This window comes from Channa argus, chromosome 3 (genome assembly GCF_033026475.1).
Source record: "Channa argus isolate prfri chromosome 3, Channa argus male v1.0, whole genome shotgun sequence".
Lineage (NCBI taxonomy): Eukaryota > Metazoa > Chordata > Actinopteri > Anabantiformes > Channidae > Channa > Channa argus.
Genome location: NC_090199.1, coordinates 15,585,475 through 15,609,132, shown reverse-complemented (window position 1 = coordinate 15,609,132; position 23,658 = coordinate 15,585,475). Strand labels below are relative to the sequence as shown.

The 23,658-nt window shown below is 41.4% G+C and overlaps 4 protein-coding genes across 10 annotated transcripts; 2 read left to right on the top strand and 2 right to left on the bottom strand.

Annotated features, from left to right (window-relative positions):
- Positions 1-1,493: 1,493 nt before the first annotated feature.
- On the top strand, positions 1,494-8,403 carry fbxo10 (F-box protein 10). Its single transcript, XM_067497123.1, has 11 exons — positions 1,494-1,748; positions 2,117-2,739; positions 3,002-3,820; positions 3,999-4,148; positions 4,370-4,506; positions 5,067-5,137; positions 5,297-5,449; positions 5,544-5,891; positions 5,979-6,289; positions 6,402-6,589; positions 7,284-8,403. The coding sequence occupies exons 2-11, from the start codon at positions 2,155-2,157 to the stop codon at positions 7,462-7,464; spliced, it is 2,943 nt and encodes a 980-aa protein (XP_067353224.1). The 5' UTR covers positions 1,494-1,748; positions 2,117-2,154; the 3' UTR covers positions 7,465-8,403.
- On the bottom strand, positions 8,332-12,087 carry polr1e (RNA polymerase I subunit E). 2 transcript variants are annotated; one of them, XM_067497131.1, is made up of 12 exons: positions 11,930-12,087; positions 11,499-11,602; positions 11,297-11,373; positions 11,127-11,212; positions 10,878-10,930; positions 10,649-10,793; positions 10,321-10,431; positions 10,084-10,180; positions 9,861-9,991; positions 9,379-9,460; positions 8,790-8,921; positions 8,332-8,618 (listed from the first exon to the last, which is right to left on the bottom strand). In XM_067497131.1, exons 1-12 carry the CDS (start codon positions 12,003-12,005, stop codon positions 8,453-8,455), a joined length of 1,260 nt encoding a protein of 419 aa, XP_067353232.1. In that variant the 5' UTR covers positions 12,006-12,087; the 3' UTR covers positions 8,332-8,452. The 2 variants fall into 2 exon arrangements, with proteins under 2 accessions (XP_067353232.1, XP_067353233.1); XM_067497132.1 differs by lacking the exon at positions 11,930-12,087 and adding an exon at positions 11,829-11,874.
- Positions 12,088-12,215: 128 nt separating this feature from the next.
- LOC137123437 (zinc finger and BTB domain-containing protein 5) lies at positions 12,216-19,524 on the top strand. Of its 6 annotated transcripts, none has more exons than XM_067497127.1 (4): positions 12,216-12,605; positions 13,807-13,897; positions 14,206-15,054; positions 15,586-19,524. In XM_067497127.1, exons 1-4 carry the CDS (start codon positions 12,574-12,576, stop codon positions 16,753-16,755), a joined length of 2,142 nt encoding a protein of 713 aa, XP_067353228.1. In that variant the 5' UTR covers positions 12,216-12,573; the 3' UTR covers positions 16,756-19,524. The 6 variants fall into 6 exon arrangements, with proteins under 6 accessions (XP_067353228.1, XP_067353225.1, XP_067353231.1 ...); XM_067497124.1 differs by having other exon boundaries at positions 13,807-14,020; XM_067497130.1 differs by lacking the exon at positions 12,216-12,605 and adding an exon at positions 12,618-12,816.
- grhprb (glyoxylate reductase/hydroxypyruvate reductase b) lies at positions 19,302-22,867 on the bottom strand. The gene is made up of 9 exons (XM_067497133.1): positions 22,623-22,867; positions 22,062-22,195; positions 21,894-21,966; positions 21,703-21,819; positions 21,498-21,586; positions 21,289-21,393; positions 21,025-21,160; positions 20,471-20,601; positions 19,302-20,362 (listed from the first exon to the last, which is right to left on the bottom strand). The coding sequence occupies exons 1-9, from the start codon at positions 22,793-22,795 to the stop codon at positions 20,241-20,243; spliced, it is 1,080 nt and encodes a 359-aa protein (XP_067353234.1). The 5' UTR covers positions 22,796-22,867; the 3' UTR covers positions 19,302-20,240.
- Positions 22,868-23,658: the final 791 nt, after the last annotated feature.

Sequence of the window (23,658 nt, the reverse complement as noted above, 5' to 3'; positions counted from 1 at the left end):
TTTCCTCCAGACATGACACTTGGTATTCAGGCCAAAGAGTTCAATCTTTGTTTCATCAGACCAGAGAAAAACCAGAGAGATTAAAAAAAACACCATATAGTAGGAGCTAGACCATAAAAATGGTGTTTTGTTTTAGGATAACAAAGCAGTTTTGAGAGCCAAGAGTCTGTGCATCATAGTGTAAAATACAGTATGATGCAATATAAACCATTTCTGCTTTTTTTTTTTTTTTCGCCTAGCGTTAACTATCCTGCCATTTCATATCTGGCCACTCCCCATGTCCTGCAATTACCCCAGCACTCTTTTCACCTCCATCTGTCTACTGACATGCTCAGCTGCACACTTGTTATTTATTTCTTCATCAACTTGGTCTTTTTCTAACAGCCCCTTTCACTTAATTGTGTGCCAGACTTTATATTATCCCTACTAGTCATAGCATGCCAGGCTTTTTATCTATCTAGATTTTACCAGTTCTGAAAACCAGTCAGATCGTCTCACCACTAGGTGCAGCCTTTCTTGGTACACACAATGATTCTTCTAAGAACCTGCTGGTATGGTTGATACACATGGGATGATGCTATTTTATAGGCTCTTGGTCACATGATGAGATGAGACTCCTAAGGAGTGAGGTCAGAAGCTATTTCTCTAAACAGTTGTATATAGATCACTTTAATTTTGGCCATGGCTTGTATTGTTACCTATTATTTACCTATTATTCTTCCTTGCTTTTTGGTTATATTGATAGTAAAGTAACAAAAGCACTTTTGTTGGTATCTACTTTTTATATATGTTATATATATAAGCTACATGAACACTTTATAAAAACATAGTAGGATGGTGTTCTCAAATGAAGGATACTGTTTTTAGAATCTGTGAGGTTCTATAAGTAGAACAAGCTTAATTGTCATAGAGCACATACATACAATTATTTCTCTACTCTTGTCCCATCCCCATGGAGGAACAGTGAAAAGCCAAGGGGGCACCTGGGGAGCTGGTGCTGAGTGGGTAGGCTGGGATTTGAGCCTGCAGACTTCTGCATCCCATCCCTCTGCTCCTCTACCCATTGAGCTATCAGGCCACTTGACAGCTCTGCACAAATTTCAACCTCTGCACGTTTAAAACCACCAACAGGTGCAACTTGATTTAAAGTGTGGACATGTCATTTAAAGATCGTGATCGTGACATATATATATATCCAATGGTGAATGTTTCTATATTTGATGCTTTGTTTGTGGCCTTGTTTTTGTATGGACCGTTTAGACAGCAGGCATTTTAACAAATAATATTATTTAGCTATTAAGAAGCATGGTCCTAGTTTGTTAATGAGGACACAAGGATAAGGATAAAATTATAGATGCTTCAGTTAGGGGTCTTCACTATGGTGACCAATGTGATTAGGTTTGACAGTTACGGATTTCTAACGACCTGTTCTAACTATTACTTGTTCTAGGGCTCCACCGACTCTTTAGCATCAATGCTAACATCAGCTGGTTTCCATAAGGATGACGCCCACTTTCTTGAAGCGGAAGATGGTCCAGCTCGCCGTTTGTTTTGTAGTCTGTTGCCGTAAACTGGAAGCAAACGTCTGAACTCCATTATGTCGATAGCACATCTGCAGTTATCATGGGTTGTTGTGAACTCTGGAGGCATTGAGGGAAAAGTCTGTATCGGAGACATGTAAATAATCGCTCTGAAAGTAGAACCGACGTGCGTTGTGTCGTCGTCTAACTATGGCAAACTGCTAAAAGGTAAGGTTTCAAATTTGGACAGAAACGCGACCATGCTTTCCTGGGTCAATTGTTGATATCGTAGCTAGGGATAGTTACGCAAGGTTTGCAAATAGCTAGCGTTTCTTAGCTAGCACACCCCAAATAAGGCTGGCGAACTTTTAATCCAGTGTTACATGTAGAGATATTAGTTAATCTGACGCAAATTAAAGTTGCAGTCAGGTTACAGCCTCATTCCCATCATGTCTGCTGATGTTGATAATCTGTCTTGTGTGTCGTGTATGATCGGAGTTATGTGCTTGTTTGTCTTTGTTATGGTTGTGTAACGTTGGAGCTAGCGGTTTCCTGTTGCATGAACTGTGTACGCGCGTGTGTCTGACTGTTTCCAGGTCCCCGCTGTCACCTGCTCCCCACAGCCTCTGCTGCCATGGAGGTGGGCAGCCTCCCTGTGGAGCTGTGGAGGGTAATCTTGGCCTATCTTCCTCTCCCTGACTTGGGCCGCTGCTGCCAGGTGTGCCGTGCCTGGAGGGAGCTCATCCTCTCTCTGGATAACACCCGCTGGAGACAGCTCTGCCTGGGCTGTCCGGAGTGCCGTCATCCCAACTGGCCCAGTCAGCCCCACCTGGAGCCCTTATCCTGGAGGGAGGCCCTGAAGCAACATTTCCTGGCTACCCGCACCTGGACTCAGAATGGACCTGAGCTCCAGTCATCAGCCTGCCTCCTCTTTTTCCGAAGGCGAAAAGATCGCAGGGTTTGGCATGTGGGGCCTGGGTGTGAGTTTGAGACCCTACGCGGGGCACTTGCGGCGGTGGGGCCGTATGACCGTGTGTTACTACATCCAGGGGTATATGAGGAGCAAGCTGAGGTGGCTCTGAAGGTGCCTGTGGAACTGGTTGGGCTGGGCCGACTGGGCGAGGTGGCGCTCCTGGTGTGTATTGAGCAGCAGTGCCCTACTGCCAGGCTGTGTAATCTGGTGTTCATGCCACCGTGGTTCTCTACTGTGGTCTACAAGGTGAATAAACCGCTTATACTCATGCATTCCTCATAGAGTAAATGTAAGAGTACAATCGTGAGGAAATTACTTGACTTAGTTTGCTCATCTCTAGTACTGCTTCAGAAATTATTATTATTTCAATTAAACCGCTCATTTTCATTATCATTAGTGAACCACTTTCTCTACAAGATGTAAAAAAACAATGTGAGATGCCCATTGTTCTAAAAGCCTAAGGAGCTTTATTGACTCTCTCTTACCTTTCTCCACTTTTTTTCTGCAGACATCATGGGGTCATGTCCAACTTGATAACTGCAACTTTGAGGGAGCACAGGTGCAAATACGTGGTCCAGGAACGTGTCAGGCTCGGTTCTGCTCCTTCTCGCAAGGCAGCTCCGCCCAATTGCTGGGCGTTGTCCTCAGTTTATTGGACAACTGCGACTTCTCGGGAAGTGACACGGCTTCAGTGACTGTTGAAGGTCCTCCTGTGTCAGAAAGGAACTGGGCTTGTAAACACTTGGCCGCACTGGCCAGGACGTTCCCATCATGTGGCGTGTTGGGGGATAACAATAGCTCTCCCACTGGCTCCACTGTTGGGTATCAACCCCCAAGGAATGATATTAAAAAGGATCATGTGAGCATAGAGGAGTGGAGGCAGAGGACTGGGGTAGACGCAGTGTGTCAGGGAACAGTGATTGAAGATGCCTGGAGCGATGGTGAACGCAGTGAGGGAGAAGAAGAAAACCGAAATGGAGGAGGAACCAACAACACCAAAAACGTATTTACTCTGGATTACAAAATACCTTGTGACAACCATGGCCTTTCCCATTTGCTCAAGCCCCGGCCAGATGGCTCTCTGTCGCAGGCATCCTTACCAGATCCCCCATCTGTGACTCCTAAAACTCTCACCCTTCAGCAGGAACTAGCTAGGGACCCAGAGGCTCAGATGTTGGCAGCATCTACCCATGGGTGCATCCTCAGACGATGCCTGTTCAGTGAAGGGAAGGGTGGTGTGCATTTATCTAATTATGGACAAGCTCGGTTGGAGGGTAATGTTTTTCGCGGGCTAAACTACGCTGTCCGGTGCATCCAGAACTCCACAGTAAATAAAAATAATAATTGTGATTCAGACTAACATATATTTAATGATATTTTTTATATGCAGCATGTAATTTGAGTAATGTATCAAGTTAAGTAAGTAGCCAAGCCAAAATCATGAGTAATTAAGCAGCAATTTGAGCAGTTACTTGAGCTGCCTCTTTTTCTCCCACCAACATCAGATTGTGATGCTGAGAAACGAGGTGTGTGAGTGCCGTGCGTCAGGTGTGTTCCTGCGTCTCTCTGCTCAGGGCCTCATTGCAGAAAACAACATCCACTCCAATGGAGAGGCAGGGCTGGACATCAGAAAAGGAGCTGACCCAATTATTGTGGTAACTTATATGTAAAAATACAAAAAATACAATGCAGTGCAAAATACTCTTATTTTAACATTAACTTTTTATCCAGTCCAAGAGCTTCGAACAGCATCTCATGGTAGACTGTCAAATAACTAAGCATATGAGAAGAAGAAGCTTCTTTGTTTAAATAGCTTTTAGATTGATCATGTCTTCTACTCAGTTTTTACAGTGTTGTTGTGCCTGTCATTCCACAGTGCAACAAAATACACAGTGGTTTGCGTTCTGGGGTTGTTGTCCTTGGCAATGGGAAAGGTTCAATTAGAAGCAACCAGATATATAACAACAAGGAGGCGGGCGTTTATATTCTTTTCAGCGGGAATCCTGTGGTCAGGTAAGTGTTCCAAAATATCTAACTTGAGAAATTCAAGTATTCATTGTTTATTCAATGTTAATGTTAATGCATATGGGGCAGCAGTGGCTCAGTTGGTAGAGTGGCCTACACATTCCTAGAGTGGCATGTGCTAAGTCCACATGCAGACAGATGACCTTTTGTGGCAACCTTGAACTCACAGGATAAGCCGAAAGGACAAAAGGGGGGAAAAAAGGTGCACTGTTAATACGTCATGTTTTCACAAAGAAGACAGCTTTTTAAGGCATACTGAAGTTTTGTCTAATCAGCCATAAATTGTGTGGGTTGATAAGTTGCTGAAGTCAGGAGAACAATTACCCATCACTGCAAAACAGTGTTAAACAAGTTTGATATAAGTAACCTAGCATTTTATAGTGAAAGTGTGTTATTAGTTGTCTCGTGTAATGCATGTAAGATGTAAAGCTAGTTGTAGGGTTGCTAACATAAAGAAGCAAACATACACAATAGTCTTTGTATAGACATGAAGAACTTTTTAAATATCTGTTCCCTTCCTACTCATTACTCCGTCTTTACTTTCACAGTGGGAACCACATCTTCCAAGGCCAGGCAGCCGGGATCGCTATAAACGAGAATGGCAGAGGAATAATAACAGGTGTGTTATCCACAGTGCACATCAGCATGTCAAATGGAATGGGTTCTTTTTTGGCCTCCACTGATGTGTCACTTAAAAAAACTAAATAATTAATTGTGCTTATTATTCACCATGATAAAGAGTAACTGTGGTTTAATATACAAATAAATTTGAATCTAGAGAATGTGATCAAAGAGAACCAGTGGGGGGGGGTGGACATCCGCAGAGGAGGCGACCCTATCTTGAGGAACAACTACATTTGTTATGGCTACTCAGATGGCATGGTGGTAGGAGAGAGAGGCCGCGGACTCATTGAGGGAAATCGCGTCTACTGTATGTAACCTCAGATTGATAATAGCAGCATCTGTGTATGTGTCTACCATCTGCACATATTATACCTCCCCTCTTCTGTTTATTTGTTTTTCAGGTAACAAGGGCTGTGGTGTGTGGGTCATGTCATCCAGCCTTCCACAGCTCCTGGGAAACTACATTACCCATAACTGTATGTATGGGCTGGCAGTGTTTTGCAGGAAGGAGCCGGAGAACATCGAGGCCAGGGAAGGGAACTGGCAGGGGCAGGAAGGCGTTGGTGGAGATGGCAGTGGAGAAAGAAGGGGAGTAGAGGGAGAAGGGAGAGAGGGACAGGAAAACTTGAATGAAGAGGGGGAATTGTTTGCATGGGAAAGCGATCTGGACAGCGAAGATGAGCGCCACTCTGCCCGTCGTTCTATCAGTGTGGCTCTGGTGGAGAGCAACTGCATAAGTCACAATGGAGGTAATAGGCACATCTGTAGAGTAGTACAATGTCAAACATGTAAAGTAATTTATCCCCATTTCAAACTTTCATTCTCCTTTTCTATAGCGGTTGGTCTTTACGTGAAGAGCAGTGAGCCCCTGAATGTGTTTGCTAATCTTGTAAACAATAACCATGGCACTGGTGTTGCTATGCTGCAGAGCACTCAGCTGACCAGACTGGTAACTAACTGCATTCTTGAAAATGGTCGAGGAGGTGTTACGGTGGACAGAGACTGCCGAGTGGAGCTTCGTGGTAATGGTATCTACGAAAACAGTGGTCATGGAGTCAGTTTTAGTGGCAACGGGCAGATTGTGGAGAACGATGTGGTTGGGAACCGTGGATACGGAATCCAGGTCTCAGGCAGTGCTGATATCAAGGTAAAATTGACTGAGGCAGTTGCATGCTTACTTATTTCAAATATTCTTTTAAATCACTTTCCAGAAATGTATTTGCGTGTTGCTTTTTTTTTGTTTGTTTGTTTTTTTGTAGGTACTGCGCAACCGTGTACAACCAGCACAGGGCTGTGGCATTGCTGTGCTGGGGGCAGTTAAAGGCGTTGTCCATGACAATCTTTTGTTCCAGGGCCACCCTGGAAATAAAAAAACACTGCTACATATAGATCCTTGCAATGAGAGCTGTGTGTTGCGCAACAACAGTATTCTAAGGCATGATAACAGGTAACTAGGCAACCAAAGGAAGGGCCAGATTTAGAAAGCATCAGTGGCTTTACTGTCTGCACATTTTCTTTTTATTGTCCATACACCTAAAGCAGTTAGAAATAGTACTTAACAGTAACAGTAACAGTTTACAATAAGACACTAATATGACGGCATGAAAGGGTTATCATGTCGTAACAACCTACAGAGAATTGTCACCTGAATATGCAGCTGGGCTTTAATGAGCAATATAGGAGTGTCAGCTCATTACTTAGTGTCCAGAACTGTTGTAGATGTAATTTAAAATGGATAACATTACCATTTTTCACGTCAGGCTACACTCATATTGACTAAATGGCTTTTTTTTGGCTAATTTTGTTTTACAAATCATAAACTGGTATGACATTTATAAATAATCAGATCCAATATATGTAGAGGCCCCTTAAACTTTCTGAAACACGTCACGGTTTAGTTTCATTGTTTTTTGTGTAAAAAAAACAAAACTAAATGGTACATAGCTCGTTTTCAATTTTTGTATTTTTGCGTAATTCTAAAATTGAAAACATATAACCACCACTCATTCTATTGTTTTTCATCAGAGATGCATTATTACTGCTCTCACCTAGTCAGTTTCACCTATAGAGTGCAGCTGTTTTCAGTTAAAAGGATCTAAACTCACTGCTTACTAGTATTTATCTTGTTTTCTATTTTATAGCTGTACTTCTGCTCATCCCTGGGTTTTGGAAAACCCTCCTGCTCGTCCACTTGCCACCTCCCCGTCTGGCTTCTCCTCATCCCAGTATCCTTCCCGACTCGGCATTTCTATGACCACCAGGATAAGCGCTACTGTGGAGAGTGGTTGCCATAGTGGCAGCATGTTCTGCTCCATCCTGTGACCACTGACAAGCACTTTGAAACAAATACTTTTAGAAGTGGTATATTAGTGTACATATGGAGCACTTCTATTTTCCTCTGCGATGATCCTCCAAATTAACGAAGTTTGAGTGGAGTACATGTACAAGATGTAGGAGGCTGCACCACTAAGAAAGTCATCCACTATCTGGTATATTGGGTTGGGATTTTTTAAATCTAAAACCAAACTTTTGTAATTTTAGTATACAATGTCTGCACACTTTTAACTTGCAGAATAATGACATGAGGCTGCAGCATAACACATTCAAGCATTGTCAACCTATTTTGTATCAGTTTTACATTATAAACTGTAGAATGTGTTGGTTTTGTCAGTTTGCTGCTGAGACTGGTTAGGAAGTGCACATTTATTAATCCTAGCAGGGTCAAAGGAATCAGATGCCAGCTTGAACCACACTACAACTCAAAGCTGTGCCTTGTTTGACTTTTTAAAACAATCAGTGATTTTAGCTAGGCAAGGAGTTCTCATAGTATGAGGTGTGTATGCAACTAAGGAAAAACAAAACCAATTTATTATTTTTTTGCCTCTTGTACCATTCTGCATCCCAGTTTGTATCATGTCCATGTTTTTGAAATGTGATGCACTTCTACTTTCTTTGCCTTCATGAAATTCGCTGAGGGAGGACAGGTCATTCCACATACTATCAACATGCTGCACAGTCACAGTTACTCACTTGAAAGATTTTTTTTTTTTTTAACGTGCAATATATGTCTACAAATGTGCCTATACAGTATGTTTCGTCTGTCTAACTTAGATGTATTTTGCCGTCTAAACTTTGTTTACAACTCATTTCTCCCACTTTTTAAACTAAGCATTACGTATCAAAACCATGTGTAACTCAAGGTTCACCACTTTATTTGTCTACAAAATACATTAATAAACTTCTTGTTTTAGTCATTTCCAATTCTTGCACTCCTCTTTATCTAAGTCATCTTTTTTTATTGTTGTGGTCTTCAGTGCATTTTCTTGCGTTTCCTTCTCTCCAGAAACTGATCATATTTGACCAGGGGTAGAACAAGAGATGCATGTCTGTGTTCATCTCGCGGTTCTGCCTCCTCACCCTTTACCCGGGCTGGTCTAATTAGGGTTAGTCCCATTGACTTTGCAATTTCAATCATTCTGAAAGAAAAAAGCACCATTAAGGTTTACTGGCAGATTTACTGTGTTGCATGGTTTATGTGCTGTAAAAACTATTTGTATAGAACAACAAAAGGTTAACAGTTCATGGGGCCAAGTCAATCCCATGGTCTTACTGTGTTATTTAATATGCTGCTGAGCTTTTTTCCTTACCTGGCCTCAGTGATTCCCAGGTCACGGTGCAATAATGTGAGGTCAGCCATCATGTGACCCATATGTAGCAGTAGTGCCAGGGAATAGGCTGCTACTTTCGCACGCATTGATGTTGACACTATGTTCTGGACCCTACGGAGTGCAGTAAAATTAATTTAAAAGTGTGACCAAATACAAAATCTTAAGCAGCCAATATATTCATTATGTAGATCTTATAATAATATGCTGTTAACATATCCCTTTCCAGCATGTGCAGATTTTGATCCCAAAGGTCTTGGGATCAAGGGTATACTGTAGTATAGTGTGTATTATAAAACCTCAGCTGTGTGGATGCTGCAAAACACAAAGACTCATTCTCAGCCAATTTATTTGGGATTATTTGAATTTTGGCAGATAAAGTTGAAAATTCTGTAGGTTTTTTGTTAATATAAAATAGATAATTTATTGCAACTAAATCAAATTCTAGATATGGCGTGGCTATGGCATGCATTTCCACAAGGTGATAATACAAATGTTATCGCAAAGCAAATGTAGTCACTGCAAATATTTTAATAAAAGATCAACATGTACAAACATTCCATTATCATACCTGCCTTTGTTGAAAGTCTCCACAGTGAATGTTTGGAATACTTTGCTCTGAAGGATGCGAGGGCAGCCCTCCTCCTGCCCAACTGCAAATATACACATTAAATCAATTACTGTTGATATAAGAGTGGGCTTTGTGCTTCAGCACTTTAAATTTCAATAATCTAATAAATATGATTATTAGAGTGCCCTATTCTGACAGAGTTCACAAGGTTTAGCTGGACACAAGAAGTCAAAACAAAAATAATGACATTTTATACTTAAAAGAACATTTTGACGCAGTCACGTGCTTTGGCCTGCAATTAGTGAACAGTCATGTCAACAGTACTTTATCCAACACATTTCTTTGAATACTGACATAAACATGCACCTTTAATGAAGTATGTTTTTTAAATAAAATTTAGGCTCAAAGATGAAGACTAAAGCAATAAATATTTAAGTGTCAAAATACTTCTGGACTGTATGATGAAAGTGAACACTACTTACACTTGCGGGTGATGCTCTTCTGCCGTGCCAGCTTAAGGAGCAGGGAGAGATAAAAAGCACAGCGTGCTATTTTATCTCTGGCTTCACCTACAGACGGCATGTTCTCTAGGTGCTTCACAACAGTCAGACACCTTAAAACAAAGTACAAACAAAGATCAAAATGAAGGACAGACAAGCAGCTTGATAAAGAGTCAAAGCAGGTGTGGTCCCTTCCTCGCCCTACCCTCCGTCATCCCTCATTTTTTGCAGCTCTTCAGGGGTAAGTGCTTCAAACTTGGAACCACACTGCTCCAAAGCACCAAACTCCACTGGACTCAGCACTGTGCATATGAGTTGAGGACGGAAAGTCAAAGAAATGCAATTGTAGTTATGAACACATACTATATTATATGCTTAAAAACCTAATCTAAATTAATCTTCCTCCATTAGCCCACTGGCACACAAAGCACATAAAAGATACAATCCTCAAATGGGTAGACATTCTCAGGTTTGTCCGCTTCTGCATTGCAGGGGGGGATGTGGAGAGACAGCTCTCTTTGGGACTCTGTCTCAGCCACTTCCTGTTGTAGAGCTGGGGTGAAAGAAAAAGTGGAATAAAAAAAAAAAAGGGTTATAACAAAGAAACAAAGGGAACTGTCAGCTTCAGAATGACAAAGTTGACTTATTCTTTGTATTTTCTGGACAACTGATCATTGGGATTTTAGTTGTTGAGCCTTCAGTTATCTACAGTATATGAATATTTTAGACTACTGGCATCCTTACCAGAGGACTTTGGCCTTCTTGCTTACCTTCCAGACCCTTCTGGTCGATCACAGTGTTTGCAGCTTTAGCGACTGCTTGGTGCAAGGCATCGCTGCCGACCTGGTTCAGTCTACGAGAGCTCAGAGCTCTCTTCTGTTTGTTGGTGCCAAACGCCTCAATCAAAGAGTCAACCTGAGGAAAAAAAATGCAACAAAAAAAGACAATAGTACTGATAAGGTCTTTTCTTATACTAACGAGCAGGACACATTTTAGTACCTTGTCTCTGTAGGTCAGAGTAGTGTCCTGAGGTTTTGCATCCGTTTTTTCTCCTGGTGGAAAAAACATTGCAATGACAGGTTACAGTAACAATATCGCAATTCAAAAGTATTTCTTAGCAAAGTACTAAACATTTTCCTTTCCAAAAGTCAGGATCTGGTTGTTAAATTATTGGTAACATGAAATATGTGTCTTTATAAAGCATTTAATATTACATTCAGCAAGATAGATAATATGTATAGATTTTACCTGGTATGACAGGCTGCATGTTGAAGAGCTCAGCATTGTGCAGCTCCATTTGCATGGTCTGTTTGTTTAACACCCCAACATAATATCTAAATTCACACCAAACATAATAGTTATCATGCAAAGAAGTTATCATCTTATTCATAATTACCTAAATATTCCAAATGACTTACTTGCAATGGTTGTTGCATTTCAGAGACCCCGTTCCAAAGTTATTTCCAACGTATGAAAGTCGGTCTGATTCAGCAACCTAGGCGGAGGAAAACATGAGTAAACCGAAAACACTGTGCTGTAATGCAAAGTAACGTTACACTAGAAATGCACAACACAGAGGATGAAATTTGCCATTTGCATGCATGCACTCAGGTTTCTTACCAATATCCGTCGGCTCCTTTTCCTGGGATTATTGTCATCTGTGTTCTTAAACATCGTGAAATCCAGGTTGTCTGCATTTTTAACACTGCCGTTTGAAAAGCGAACTGTGACATGTAAAAACAAAAACAAAAATCTAAAGAAATAACAGCAATTCCCAACATCAAACACACAAGTTTAATAATCCCCGTCTGTATTTAAGTTTGCGAATTAAAGAGAGTCTACAGTAAATGTATTCGCAAAGTTACTCGTTATCTTGCTCAACCTTTGTGATCTTTTCAATCCTACAAGAACTTCGGCCCTGTTGCTAGCGCCCACGTGTGCAATAAATACCTATGTTTAGGAGATCCGCGTGCCCCAACATATACTAACAAAGTTTCAGTTAAAAGTGTCACCAGTCGAAGTGTCAAGAGCCAACAAAATAACGTGCTCACCTATAACTGCTTTATCTATATCGCTCTCTTCTCCGCAACACACTAGCGAGCAGGAGGCAGCCATACTTGTTGTCATGTTTTTGCAGAAAAAACGCAAGAAGTTTCACTCCTTTGTACTTCCGTCCTCGCCAAATTAGCCTTTTGAAGCGTTTAATCTCGACTTTTTCCAGCAAAATTAAACAGGTTATACATAAATAAAAAACAGAAGATGAAGTACTCAAAGGAGGCTGTAATGCTATTATATACTTAGCATTTCAGACAAAAATATATAAATAATTAATACACAAGATTTATACACACACAAGAAAACCAAAATCTGGCCTTTTAGCACAATATTTCATGAATCTACTGTGGGTAACAGTGTAAATCTAAATAGCCAAATATCATCTAACAATTAAAATACTCTAGCAATAACATTGATTCATATAAATCTCCATCTCCACAGTGGCAGTAGTTAGAATAAGCCTTTGCTTTTAAATTAAGGGTAACGTCAAGCAACAAACTGTTGCAGGGAGAAGTAATACGGTGAAAGTGGTTAATATCTTGACACTGTCTTGACTCTTTGGACACACAGGCTCTACTGGCGCAGCAGCGGCTCCCTGCGGTAGTACAGTAGAACTGCAGCCCTTCACCTCGACGAGGTCATGGATTCGGCACTGAGCCACAGCGCCACCCTGTGAGTCTGGTGGGGAAAACCGTCTGAGTAGAAGTTTATTTAGATATTATAAACCGTGCATGTCGGACAAGGATAGAGAGTTGCGATCAGTACCTGTTTTATTGTTGCTCGTTAGAACAGTGTCTGCAGGAGGGTGGGATTGGCAGTCCCCTATAGACGCTTGAGAGAAACGGGCTCTGTGAGCGCACATCGCGGGCAGCCTGATCAATCCGTAAGCTGTAGTCTTAACATTAGCTCAGTTCGTGGACCTTGAGGGGGGTTAGCGGCAGAAATGTTAGCCAGCCAGAGCTACGTTTAATAGAAAAGCTGTTTGGCAATAGACACGCGCTTCATCCAGGTGACCGTATGTGTGCTTTGTAGCTAAGAGACGTTTTGCTGGTCCGCAGCCAGCTAAGTTTAGCCTGTCAGCCTGAGGTCAGAGGCCCGTTCTTCTAGTTTCCTGCGCTGTCGGATATTTCTAGGTAATGTTTGATAATACTGATTCTCGGTGTTAAATATAATGGCAATTAAATGCTAACGTTAGTTTAGCTAGTAGCCTTAGCTAACTGGTCCTGTGTCAACCAGTGTTGACTTGCTAGCTAACGCCACTACAGTGTAGCAGCCACTTTATTATAAATGTAGTTATATCCACATAGATTAAAGTGCCAGTTATTTCACAGTAAATTTCGTTTTGGCAAGAAATGAAGCGCATTGCTAAACACTGCCGCCTGTGCACATGAATTAATAATCCGACAGAAATGTTTCTGCTCTTGATTTGCATTATCATAGAAAGCTTTTAATCACAATAAAGCTTTTTGTCTCCCCCATTCTATTTCATTCCTCAACGACAAACCTAGCGCATGAATGTCATTTTCACCTCACTCTTAACACTACGTTTACTTTCTTGTACTGAGTCTCTGCACTCATTTTAGGCCTCCATCATCATACACCTGTCACAGGCTTAGCGCCTTCTCTGTCACATCGCCTGCATAGTCATGGTGATGTCTTCAGGTTGCTTGCTTGGTCTGAGCAATAGTTCAAAATTCTACAACTTACAATAACACAACAGAGAAAAGTGCAAGTGTTCACATTTCAGAGATTGCAAACAGCCAATACAGTGTTTGGCATTACTGGGATATACTGGTTAATCAGTGTTCAGTCATTAGATTAATTGTTCCAGCTTTGTTTTAACCTTAATATCTGTGCTTGCTTCTCTCTTCAGAGCCATGGATTTCCCAGGTCACTTTGAGCAGATCTTCCAGCAGCTAAACTATCAACGTGTCCACGGTCAGCTTTGCGACTGTGTCATCGTGGTGGGTAGCCGACACTTTAAGGCCCACCGCTCAGTGCTGGCAGCGTGCAGCACCCACTTCAGAGCCCTGTTCACTGTTGCTGAGGGAGATTCTAGCATGAACATGATCCAGTTGGACAGTGAGGTCAGGATCTTTATCGTTTTAGTGATAAATGACGAAAGGGGGGTAATAAAACATGATGTTTGGCGTTAGAACATTAGAGAAAACCACTGTGACCAAGTCTTGTCTGAGTAAAAACTTCTGACAAATCTTAAACTTTCTGTTGCTACTGTATCAAATAATGCTGACAGTGACTTCTTTACGTGCAGGTGGTGACAGCTGAAGCGTTTGCTGCTCTGGTGGACATGATGTACACATCAACACTCATGCTGGGGGAGAGCAATGTCATGGATATTCTCCTTGCAGCTTCACATCTGCACCTCAATAATGTAGTAAAGGCCTGTAAACACTACCTGACCACGCGCACCCTCCCAATGTCTCCCTCATCTGACAGACCCACACATCATCACCCACAGCAAGACCAGCAGAGACACAGGCAGCAGCAGCCACCAGTAGCAGACTTAACAGTGAATCCTTCTCTTGCAGCCAATGCTAACCTTGCAGCAAACACTGCCACGTCAAAGTTGCAGCGCTCCTTCCTGCTGCAGCAGCTGGGGCTTAGCTTGGTGAGCTCTGCTTTGGGTGGGATGGAGGATGATGCGGTGGGAAATGTAGTTGGCAGTAGAGGAGTAGAACAGAGAGCTTCCTTCCCCATCCGCCGCTTCCACAAACGCAAGCCTCCTCTCGCGCTAGGCCTGTCAGAGGAGAGACCCAGGCAGAGACAACGCCCCTCTGCTCCTAATATTGGGTTGTTAGGAGATGAAGGGGTGAATGCAGAGCGAGATGAAAGAGCACTACTGTCCCCGGACTCCCACAAGATGGGGAACGAGTCAAAATTGGATGCTGCAATCACTGGTCTAGTTGGGGTGTCCCAAGATGACCCTCAAATGCCCAGCCAGTCAGACAGTGGAGACTGTGAGGGGGACAACTTGGGAAGAACGCAGGGAGGGGTGAGCAAGGAGGAGGACATGGATGAACAGGAGCACCAGGACAACAGAGCAGGGCTGAAGATTAAATCAGGGACAGAGGAGGAGGAAGCCGATGAGCAGGAACAGAAGGTAATGTTTTGGCTTTTGCATAACTTGCAATTGGCCTCCTGCAAGAGCATTTTCATATAAATAACCTCGCTTTTCTGTGAGGCTTACAAGTCAAATTTTAGTAGTAGAAAGGATGTTACAGCCATAGAGACGGATTTTTAAAAAAGGCACAATGTTACACTGGCAGGTGGAGCACATTGTTCAGGTCAATTAGGTCAACACATAAAGACCTTAAGTTATTTATCACCATGTGGGATTTTATCTAACTATGTACTGAGTCAAACAAGTACACAGGTTGCTGTGCCAAAACACTACTAAAACATGCAAAACATGTAAAACACAATGTCAGGGCTCTTGTTAAATTGCTAAGACCACATGGTAATTATGAGGTGAATAGACTGTTACCACAAATGGCATGTGATTGCCACAAAATTGTTTATTTCATGCAAATAAGTCTTATCTAGTTGAGACACTTCTTTTTTTAGTCTTTTCTTAGTTTTTAAAAGTTAAAATACCAAGTTGCCTGAGATGAAACTCATTTGTTTCTCACAGGTGGTGGTTAAACGAGAGCCGCTAAGCTCACCTGAGCCGACAGATGAAATTAGCGATGTGACATCACAGGCTGAAGGCAGTGACCCGGCTGAGCCTGGAGGCCATGAGGAGGAAGAGAAGGTGGAACTGAGCCCAGAGAGCAGTGACCGCAGCTTCACCTCTGAACCCCAGCCCAGCTCTGACTCTCTGCTGCAGCCCAGCTCCCAGCTCCTCCTCAAAAACAGCATGGGAGGAGGCAATGGAGTCGGAGGAAGCTTTGGATGTAATAATGGAATAACTGGAAAACCTGGTTTTAGTATTTCTAGTTTTCTTAGCCCAAAAGATTTTGGTAGTGGCGGTGCAGGATTGGTTACAGGGGAAGATGAGCTACCTAACACAACAACTGGGGATGCGGTAGCACATCACTTCCTGCTGAGACAGGAAGCTGCTGGACCATCTGGTTCTGCTTCATCTTCTCTTCTCCAGTCAGGTTCACTCAGCAGTGAGAATCGAAACAGTTTTGGAGACAACTTGCAGCCTGACTCTTTATTTCTCCACCCCCTGCATGATGGTTTGGGGAGCTCCAGGGGGAGTGGAGGAAGTGTGAGTGCAGGACGTGGAGCAGTCGATCCATTTAGTTTGGAGTTCCAGCGCTCCAGTCTGGGCCTTCACTCTCTGGGACGACCATCAAGAGGGTCTGGAGGGGCGACCGTAGCTGCTTTGGGCTATCCAGGTTACAGACGTATTGCTCCGAAAATGACTGCCAGCATGGGAGGAGACGAAGGGGTAGGTGGTGTTCTTCAGGATGCCGCCTCTTCCTCTTCGAGTCTGACAAGTCCCTTGCTTCTCAATGACAGTGGTGGTTATGACATAAACAGCGGCAGGCCCACCTCTCTCCCTCCTCAGCTAACCCGAGCTTCAGCAGATGTCCTGTCCAAGTGCAAGAAGGCTCTGTCAGAGCACAATGTCTTGGTGGTTGAGGGAGCTAGGAAATATGCCTGTAAAATCTGCTGCAAAACCTTCCTCACCTTGACGGACTGCAAGAAACACATCCGTGTCCACACAGGAGAGAAACCCTACGCTTGTCTGAAATGTGGAAAGCGCTTCAGCCAATCCTCCCACCTATACAAGCATTCAAAGACAACCTGTCTTCGCTGGCAGAACAGTAACATGTCCAATTCCCTGCTCTAGGGTTGAGGGCTGAATTCAAATTCCCTAAAGCTGTGACAGACACCTGGATTTGATCAGCTGTTCTGTTCTGATCCCAGAGCAAAGATGGGGATGGCAAACTATTATCTTTTCCAGGAGAAACATACATTAAGTCAGTTGAAGCTATTGGAAAAACATTTAGGCTGTAAAACAATTATAGGGCTGCAGGACATGGAAAAATACTACATTTATGGCTAAGAAACTTACTATTCCATAGATATATACCTCCCTGTAGGAATACCACAAGAGTGTTACAAATATTTGCATTATTGTGAATATATGAAGCCCATGGACTTTGCAAACATGATCCAGGTCAGTCTAAAATTGGCTTTTAAAGCTGCCACACTGTTGCCTATATCATGTTTGGGGAAAAAAATCATGTGCAACCTTTTGTTGTTAAGTGAAATTTGGATCCGCTGAGGTGATTCCCCATGCTGACCATCAATAGTTATGCTTGTTGAAATCAACCAAATAATTGTTTGCCAATCAGAGGCAGCTGTGCAGCATAAACCTTAAAGGATAACTTCACCAGTTTTCAAATTGCTTTCTACAGCTTTAGTTTAGTGTGTAAATGTACATTAATAGCTTTAAACTTTCCTCTGACTTCATTATTAACATATTTCTCTGCTTCTAGCTGAAAAACTCCAGATGACATCCCTCGGAGGAGTTTGTCATCATTAAGAGTTCATATAATACCATCTGGAGAATTTATTTGCTTTATTTGTTTATTGGCTAGAAGTAGAGAGATATTTTGATCTGGGGAAGTCAAAAGGAAGTTTAATGGCATTTATGTACATGTATCACCCAAACTAGAACCAAAAGAAGCAAGTTCAAAATCACTAAAGGCGTCCTTTAAGAGTTGTTAATCATGTAAAAAAGCGTGTTTATGTGTACATTTTTCATTGCACACTTGTTGTAGACTGTTGAGTCCTGTCAGCTGTACACTTGGAGTACACCGTGATTCAGATTCAGTTTAGGTGCCAGACATAATACTTGTGGAAAGAACCATTTTTGCTCTTGATAAAAACAAAAAGGCCTGATTCTTCAAATTAATGTAAGGTCTTTGGCATTTGTAGTTGCCTTTATGTCTTGTCAACTTTGAATTACTATCATCTGTTTGGTTTTGGAGACCGGTTAAAGTTGACAATTTAATAGCTGAAACAATAATTCAGATTGTGGTGGGGGGGCTTCTCACCTCATGTGGCTACAGGAGTAACTCATACAATTATTTTAAAGTCAGTGATTAACGGCTTTCGGTTTGCTCCTTCAGGGGTCGCCACATGGCATGAGTTTTTACACCAGATGCCTTTCCTTGGTTCAACCCTTCCATTTTATCCAGGCTTGGTACTGGCACCAAGATGGCCTTTGGTGGCTGGGCACAGGCACCTAGTGCGGTGAGATTTAAACCTACGGCCTTCTGCATCCCAACCCAATGCTCTGCCACTGATCCACCAAGCCCCCCTTATTTATGTATTTTAAAGTGAGTGGTTTACCAAATACAATTTTTGGAGAAATGGAAAATTCTTATCAACCTCTCACCCTGATTTTTATTTACCTAGCAACTCTCAGTCAGCAAACTTAAAACGAGAGAAACTTGATAATTTTGCACCATCTAGATTAGTAGCAGGACATTATCTGAATTTGCTGGGCCCTCCAACTCTTTTTGAGGACACTAGCGTTTAAAACATTGATATATTTGGCATTTAATAAAAATGGAATGTCAAATTTCAATGGCACTAAGTGACATTGTTTCTGTATTGATTACTGTATTGATTACTGACTTGAAAGCTCCAACTGTTGCCGATAGGCAAAGTTATGCTGAGAGGCAAGTTGTCTGAAGAAGACTCTGTAGATCACTGAGGTTCTCCATTTGTTAAAAAAGTGCTTTAGAAATGTAAATATTTTACATTTGTGCTTGGTTTAATCATTCTTCTATTGCAGAAGAGACAAGACAACTCATGAACTAAATATTGTGTATTTGTATGCTACTGTACTTGATATCAATGCTTTATACATGTCCCTTTACACATCTACAGTTGCCTCTGTTACAAAAGCACTTAGACAAATCATTCTCTTTTATAACTTATATGTTTACTGGAATGTTGAACTATGTGAAAATGTTGCTGTAGTGAAATTGTCCAACTTTGCAAGCTCTCAAGGGTTTTAATATCTGTTACATGATGTGTTTAACAGCCATTTTTAGCATTTTAACTACACAGAACAAGGATGCAAAATTTGAGAGAAATATTTCACCTGCATGGAGATTTGTTTGTATTACCTTCAGGTTTTAGCTGTCATACTCTAAGTTTGACAACCAGCAACTGTATCAATAGAGGATTTGCATAAGATCTAGACAGACCAGACTTACTAAGAAGACTTATCAACTCAGTTTGGACCATCTGACTTCCAGCAGGCTGTAAATAGAAGCGGCATCATTAGTAGAAAGTTGGTTAATTGGCATCAATGTTCATGCAGTGTTGTAAAGTTCTGTTTCCTTGAAAAAAATTTGAAAAAAATAACACTTTAAGTAGGTGTTTTGACTTTGTCACTTTATTGTGAGTGTAGATGACACAATACAGCAAGTGTGTCATCTACACTGTCAACAGGCATCACATAGTCGTTGCTTTCATTTCTAGTCAGCACCTTATTGTACTGTAGGGTCCTTACACTGTTAGCCTGTACACAAAAACAGTTTGCTTTGACTCATGTTAATTGATAATGTTAACATTTTATTTTAGAAGTATGATTGCCTTGTATAATGTACTCCCTATAAAGATAATTAACCTACTGTTTACCATGTGAGTCTTTAGAATATATAGTAAAGTCTTTAAAAGTCGACCCCAGAGTTTAAATGGTTAAATGTAATTTCTCTGTGTTGCCTCCTCAAATTCAGCCTCCTCTTTCATTATGGAAAGAAGTACCTGTGATATCCTCTTAAGTCCATCAAAATGGCTTCCATGTCTCACACAGTGGCCTGTTAGGAAAAATAATGGTGCTGTCTTAATGTGAATCTCTAAAAAATGCACTGACTGTCTTACCCCTGTATAGTATGCCAAAATTGAAAACATTTTTATGTAAAATGCCTAAATTGATGGTGAAAGTTGCTGCCTTATACCCTCTAGCTTGAAAAGCTGGGTGTTTGTTGATATGCCAAATCTGAAGGATTTCTGTTTTTTTGTACCTAACATAGTGTAAAATGAGAGGACTAAATGTTTGTTTCTTTACTGGTGAAGGCTAGGAAGATTTACAGTATGTTCAGTTGTTGTAAAGACTGAATAAAAAAACAATGAAATTCATTTTGTTTTGCTGTTGACATTTTTCGAAACAGCACAGACACGATACAAGAATGAGTCAAAAATAAACAAACATTAGGAAAAATGCACTGTTAAAAAAAAAAAAAAAACGATGGTGAGATAACCTCATGGTCCAGTATTCAGCCAATCCAATTCCAGTGGAATGGTTTCCTCTCACAGCTTGAGTTCTTTTATCATCGGTTCACCTCGCAGACCAAGTAGGAGGTTGTTAGCTGCCAGGGCAGACATGTTGTTACGGGTGGTATAAGTGGCACTAGCAATGTGCGGTAGAATAACTGGAGTTAAAGAAATAGAGAAATTATAGGAAGTTAGAATTAAGCATGGTGATAGTGAAATAGCCTGAAAAGTTCCCTTTAAAACCAAATTTGCTTCAGCAAACTTACCACAGTTTTTAAGGGTAAAGAGTGGGTGGTTGGTGGGTAGGGGCTCAGGTACAGTGACATCTAAGCCAGCTGCTGCAATCTGCCCAGTGACTAAAGCATCGTATAGGTCTTCCTGGTTCACTACCCCACCTCTGAAACAGCAGAGAGACCATCATTATGTCAGGTACTATATTTTCGTTGTCAGTCAATTTTTATCTTCTATCCCTCCATCCGTTATCTGTAACTGCTTATCCTGTGTAGGGTCATGGGGTGGGGGGCGGGTTTACACCCTGGACAGGTCCCTAGTTTATCTCAGGGCCAACACAGAGACATGCTACATTTCAAACTCACATTTACACCTATGGCCAATTTGGAGTCTCCAATAAACCCAACATGCTTGTCTTTGGACTGTGGGAGGAAACCAGAGTACCTGGAGGAACCCACGCAGTCACTGGGAGAACATGCAAACTCAAAGAAAGGCCATGGTTGGCTGGGGATGCAAATCCTTAACCTGCTAGCTGTAAGACAGCAGCGCCGGATATGTATCTTGTTTTAAAGCTTGACTTGAGTGGTACCTGCTTGTGTTGATAAAGATGGAGGTATTTTTCATCTTGGAGAAGAGGTCCTTGTTGCAGATCTCCTTTGTTTCTGGTGTTAAAGCACAGCACACAGCCAGGAAATCTGACTGCTTTGCCAACTCATCCATAGACACTGGAGCAATAGGATGTGGACATTTATTTTAAGCTAATTTTATTCCTTAGATTTTTGCTTTTCCCAGTGTAACAAATCAAAATGTTTTCTGAAGGCATTGCAGGCATGCCAATGTTTTTGATCCTTACCAAACTCTGCATTGATGGCCTTAGCCAGGTCTGGCCTAGGCGCCACATCTGTGTAGATGAACTTCTTTACTTTGAAAGGTGACAATCTTTCAGCAATAGACACACCTTCAAGCACAAATGGCTTAGAATGATTAGACTGACTGAAAGGACAGGTTTGTGATAAGTTGATGTAAATATTGTGTGTATTCTATCAGTTAGTGTATGCTCACCAATCCTCCCTAGGCCAAGAATACCCACGGTGCTGTTGGCCAGCTCATATCCACACAGCCACAGAGTTCTCCAAGTGTCCCAACCACCACTGCCACCATTGAGAGAGGAAAACATTTATCTATGTTTTTAGCTTAAAGATTATTATTCATGCATGCATTTTCTAAATGTGTATATGGATAGATTTGTGTTTGTGTGTATCATTACCTCTTGGCCTCATGTGTGGCCTCTATGAGCCTCCTAGATGTTGCGAGCAGCAGAGCTACAGTCAGCTCAGCCACAGCATCTGTCAGAACATCAGGGGTATAACCAACACGAATCCCTCTGGGGAGAAGGACACACAAACATTTACACAACAGTATTTTTGGTTTATCATTAAATATAAAAATAGTGATCACCTTTTTTTCAGCTCCTCCAAAGAGAGGTGGTCAAAACCCACTGACATAGTGGTAAGGACCTTCAAGTTTGGACCTGCAGCAGTAAATGCATATAAAACACAGTGACAAAGATGAGACACTCTTCATTCCACGTGGACTATTTAACTGGATCGAAGACTATCGTCAGACCTGCAGCGTCTAACAATTCTGCATCAATCTTCTCAGTCAGAACGCAGAGCAGACCATCAACACCCTTGACCTTCTCAAGTAGCTTTTTTCTGGGCACAGGTACATCATCTGAGTCCCACAGCTCAAGCTGCACCCTGGGTAAACAGAAACAATGACCAAAGATAGTTGTTCTTTATGATGTATACAAGGAAATTATTATTTTTTTGCTGAAAAAATACTAAAGCATTAACAGCGTACACATATATACTGAAAAGCTGGCTACACCAAATCGTAATGCCGTTAAATCTTTTACTTAGACACACTTGACATTCAAACTGTGTCTCAAGACATGTCGTGTTCTTTGTTGTAAAAGAATACCCTTTAGGCTCCCAGTGTTATTTGATCAACCTAAGGGCAAACGTTAGCAGGGCAGTTTGCTCAAAGTAAATGATGAATTTTACAAAGCAGAGATTCAAGCTACAAAAATTTATCATCGTTGCATCCACTACAGCAGGCATGAAATAAGTCATAAAATATATAAATCATAAATTTGAGGAGACTGAACATCAAACCAAAACTCACTGTCCAGATTCACATAGGATCTTCACCCCCTCGGGGGGTATCTGTCGGGTGACATACACCCGCGGCAGAGTTGACATTTCTCTCCTGATGTTGCCTGTTAGACACCCAGCGATATTCAGTGGAGTAACAGCAATCCTCTGGAGACGACACAGTGCTACACTACTACACCACATTGCTAGGAGAGAGTAAAACTGTGGGCAGACGTTTGTGCAATGAAAGTAGTTCTTTGGAGTTTAGGGTCTGTTTGTGCAGGTGGACAATTTTGGTTCAAGGTCAGGGGGGAGGTTCCTCTGTGTGTCTGTTCTGACCAATATGATTATAGGGAGGACGTCTGTAAAGTCTGAGGTGGGGTTCGTTGTCCTTGCCAAAACTAAATATGTAATATGAAAACTAAATATGAATAAACGAAAATGAGTTTTTATCCATCCTCAGTTTTAGGAAGTCACATTTTGGCTGATTTGCACATCGGGGCAAATCTATCCTCCAAACACAAACACGGACCAGCAGACTTGCAAACAGATAAATTACACAAGCCTGGACTGGCTCAGAATAGTAGTTGGTAGGATGTAAATGTTTCACTCACTGCTGTTGACCTTTGTTTCTTTAAACAGTGGAGGTCCCAAACAGTGTTTTGCATTTTCTGCACTCTCAGGTGGAACTGGTTAAACAATCTGTTCTCTCTTTTGTTGTTGTTGTTTGTTTTGTTATTTCAAATGATTATCCCAACATGGTTTAACAACTGAGTACTGATGTCCAATCCAGGTGTTTATAAATACACATGCTGATATATAAAAAAAAAACCTTTAAGTTAAAAAAAAAGTTTACAACTTTTTGGTGTTATACAAAAACAAATGATATGTTTGGACTTTACTGGATATGTATATTTATTTATTTAAAAAAATATATTAATTAGGGATGTATTGTAAGTATTTTTAGGAAGAATTGCTATTATATTGGTGGGAGCTGCTGTGAATTCTTATATAAACAATTTCTTGTGTTTTCTTGTTTTCTTGTTTTTCCTTGATTTGTAAGATAT

Coding starts and splice junctions, on each gene's coding strand:
- LOC137123437 (XM_067497124.1), top strand. CDS start 12,574: ATGGATTCGGCACTGAGCCACAGCGCCACCCT. Junction 12,606..13,806: donor CTGAGCCACAGCGCCACCCT/GTGAGTCTGGTG, acceptor TTCTCTCTTCAG/AGCCATGGATTTCCCAGGTC. Junction 14,021..14,205: donor TGATCCAGTTGGACAGTGAG/GTCAGGATCTTT, acceptor CTTTACGTGCAG/GTGGTGACAGCTGAAGCGTT.
- fbxo10 (XM_067497123.1), top strand. CDS start 2,155: ATGGAGGTGGGCAGCCTCCCTGTGGAGCTGTGGAGGGTAATCTTGGCC. Junction 4,149..4,369: donor GAGCTGACCCAATTATTGTG/GTAACTTATATG, acceptor GTCATTCCACAG/TGCAACAAAATACACAGTGG. Junction 5,138..5,296: donor TGGCAGAGGAATAATAACAG/GTGTGTTATCCA, acceptor ATTTGAATCTAG/AGAATGTGATCAAAGAGAAC.
- polr1e (XM_067497131.1), bottom strand. CDS start 12,005: ATGACAACAAGTATGGCTGCCTCCTGCTCGCTAGTGTGTTGCGGAGAA. Junction 10,794..10,877: donor CTCTGACCTACAGAGACAAG/GTACTAAAATGT, acceptor TTTTTTCCTCAG/GTTGACTCTTTGATTGAGGC. Junction 10,181..10,320: donor TGTCTACCCATTTGAGGATT/GTATCTTTTATG, acceptor TCATATGCACAG/TGCTGAGTCCAGTGGAGTTT.
- grhprb (XM_067497133.1), bottom strand. CDS start 22,795: ATGTGGTGTAGTAGTGTAGCACTGTGTCGTCTCCAGAGGATTGCTGTT. Junction 21,967..22,061: donor AGAATTGTTAGACGCTGCAG/GTCTGACGATAG, acceptor TTACTGCTGCAG/GTCCAAACTTGAAGGTCCTT. Junction 21,587..21,702: donor GCCACACATGAGGCCAAGAG/GTAATGATACAC, acceptor CAATGGTGGCAG/TGGTGGTTGGGACACTTGGA.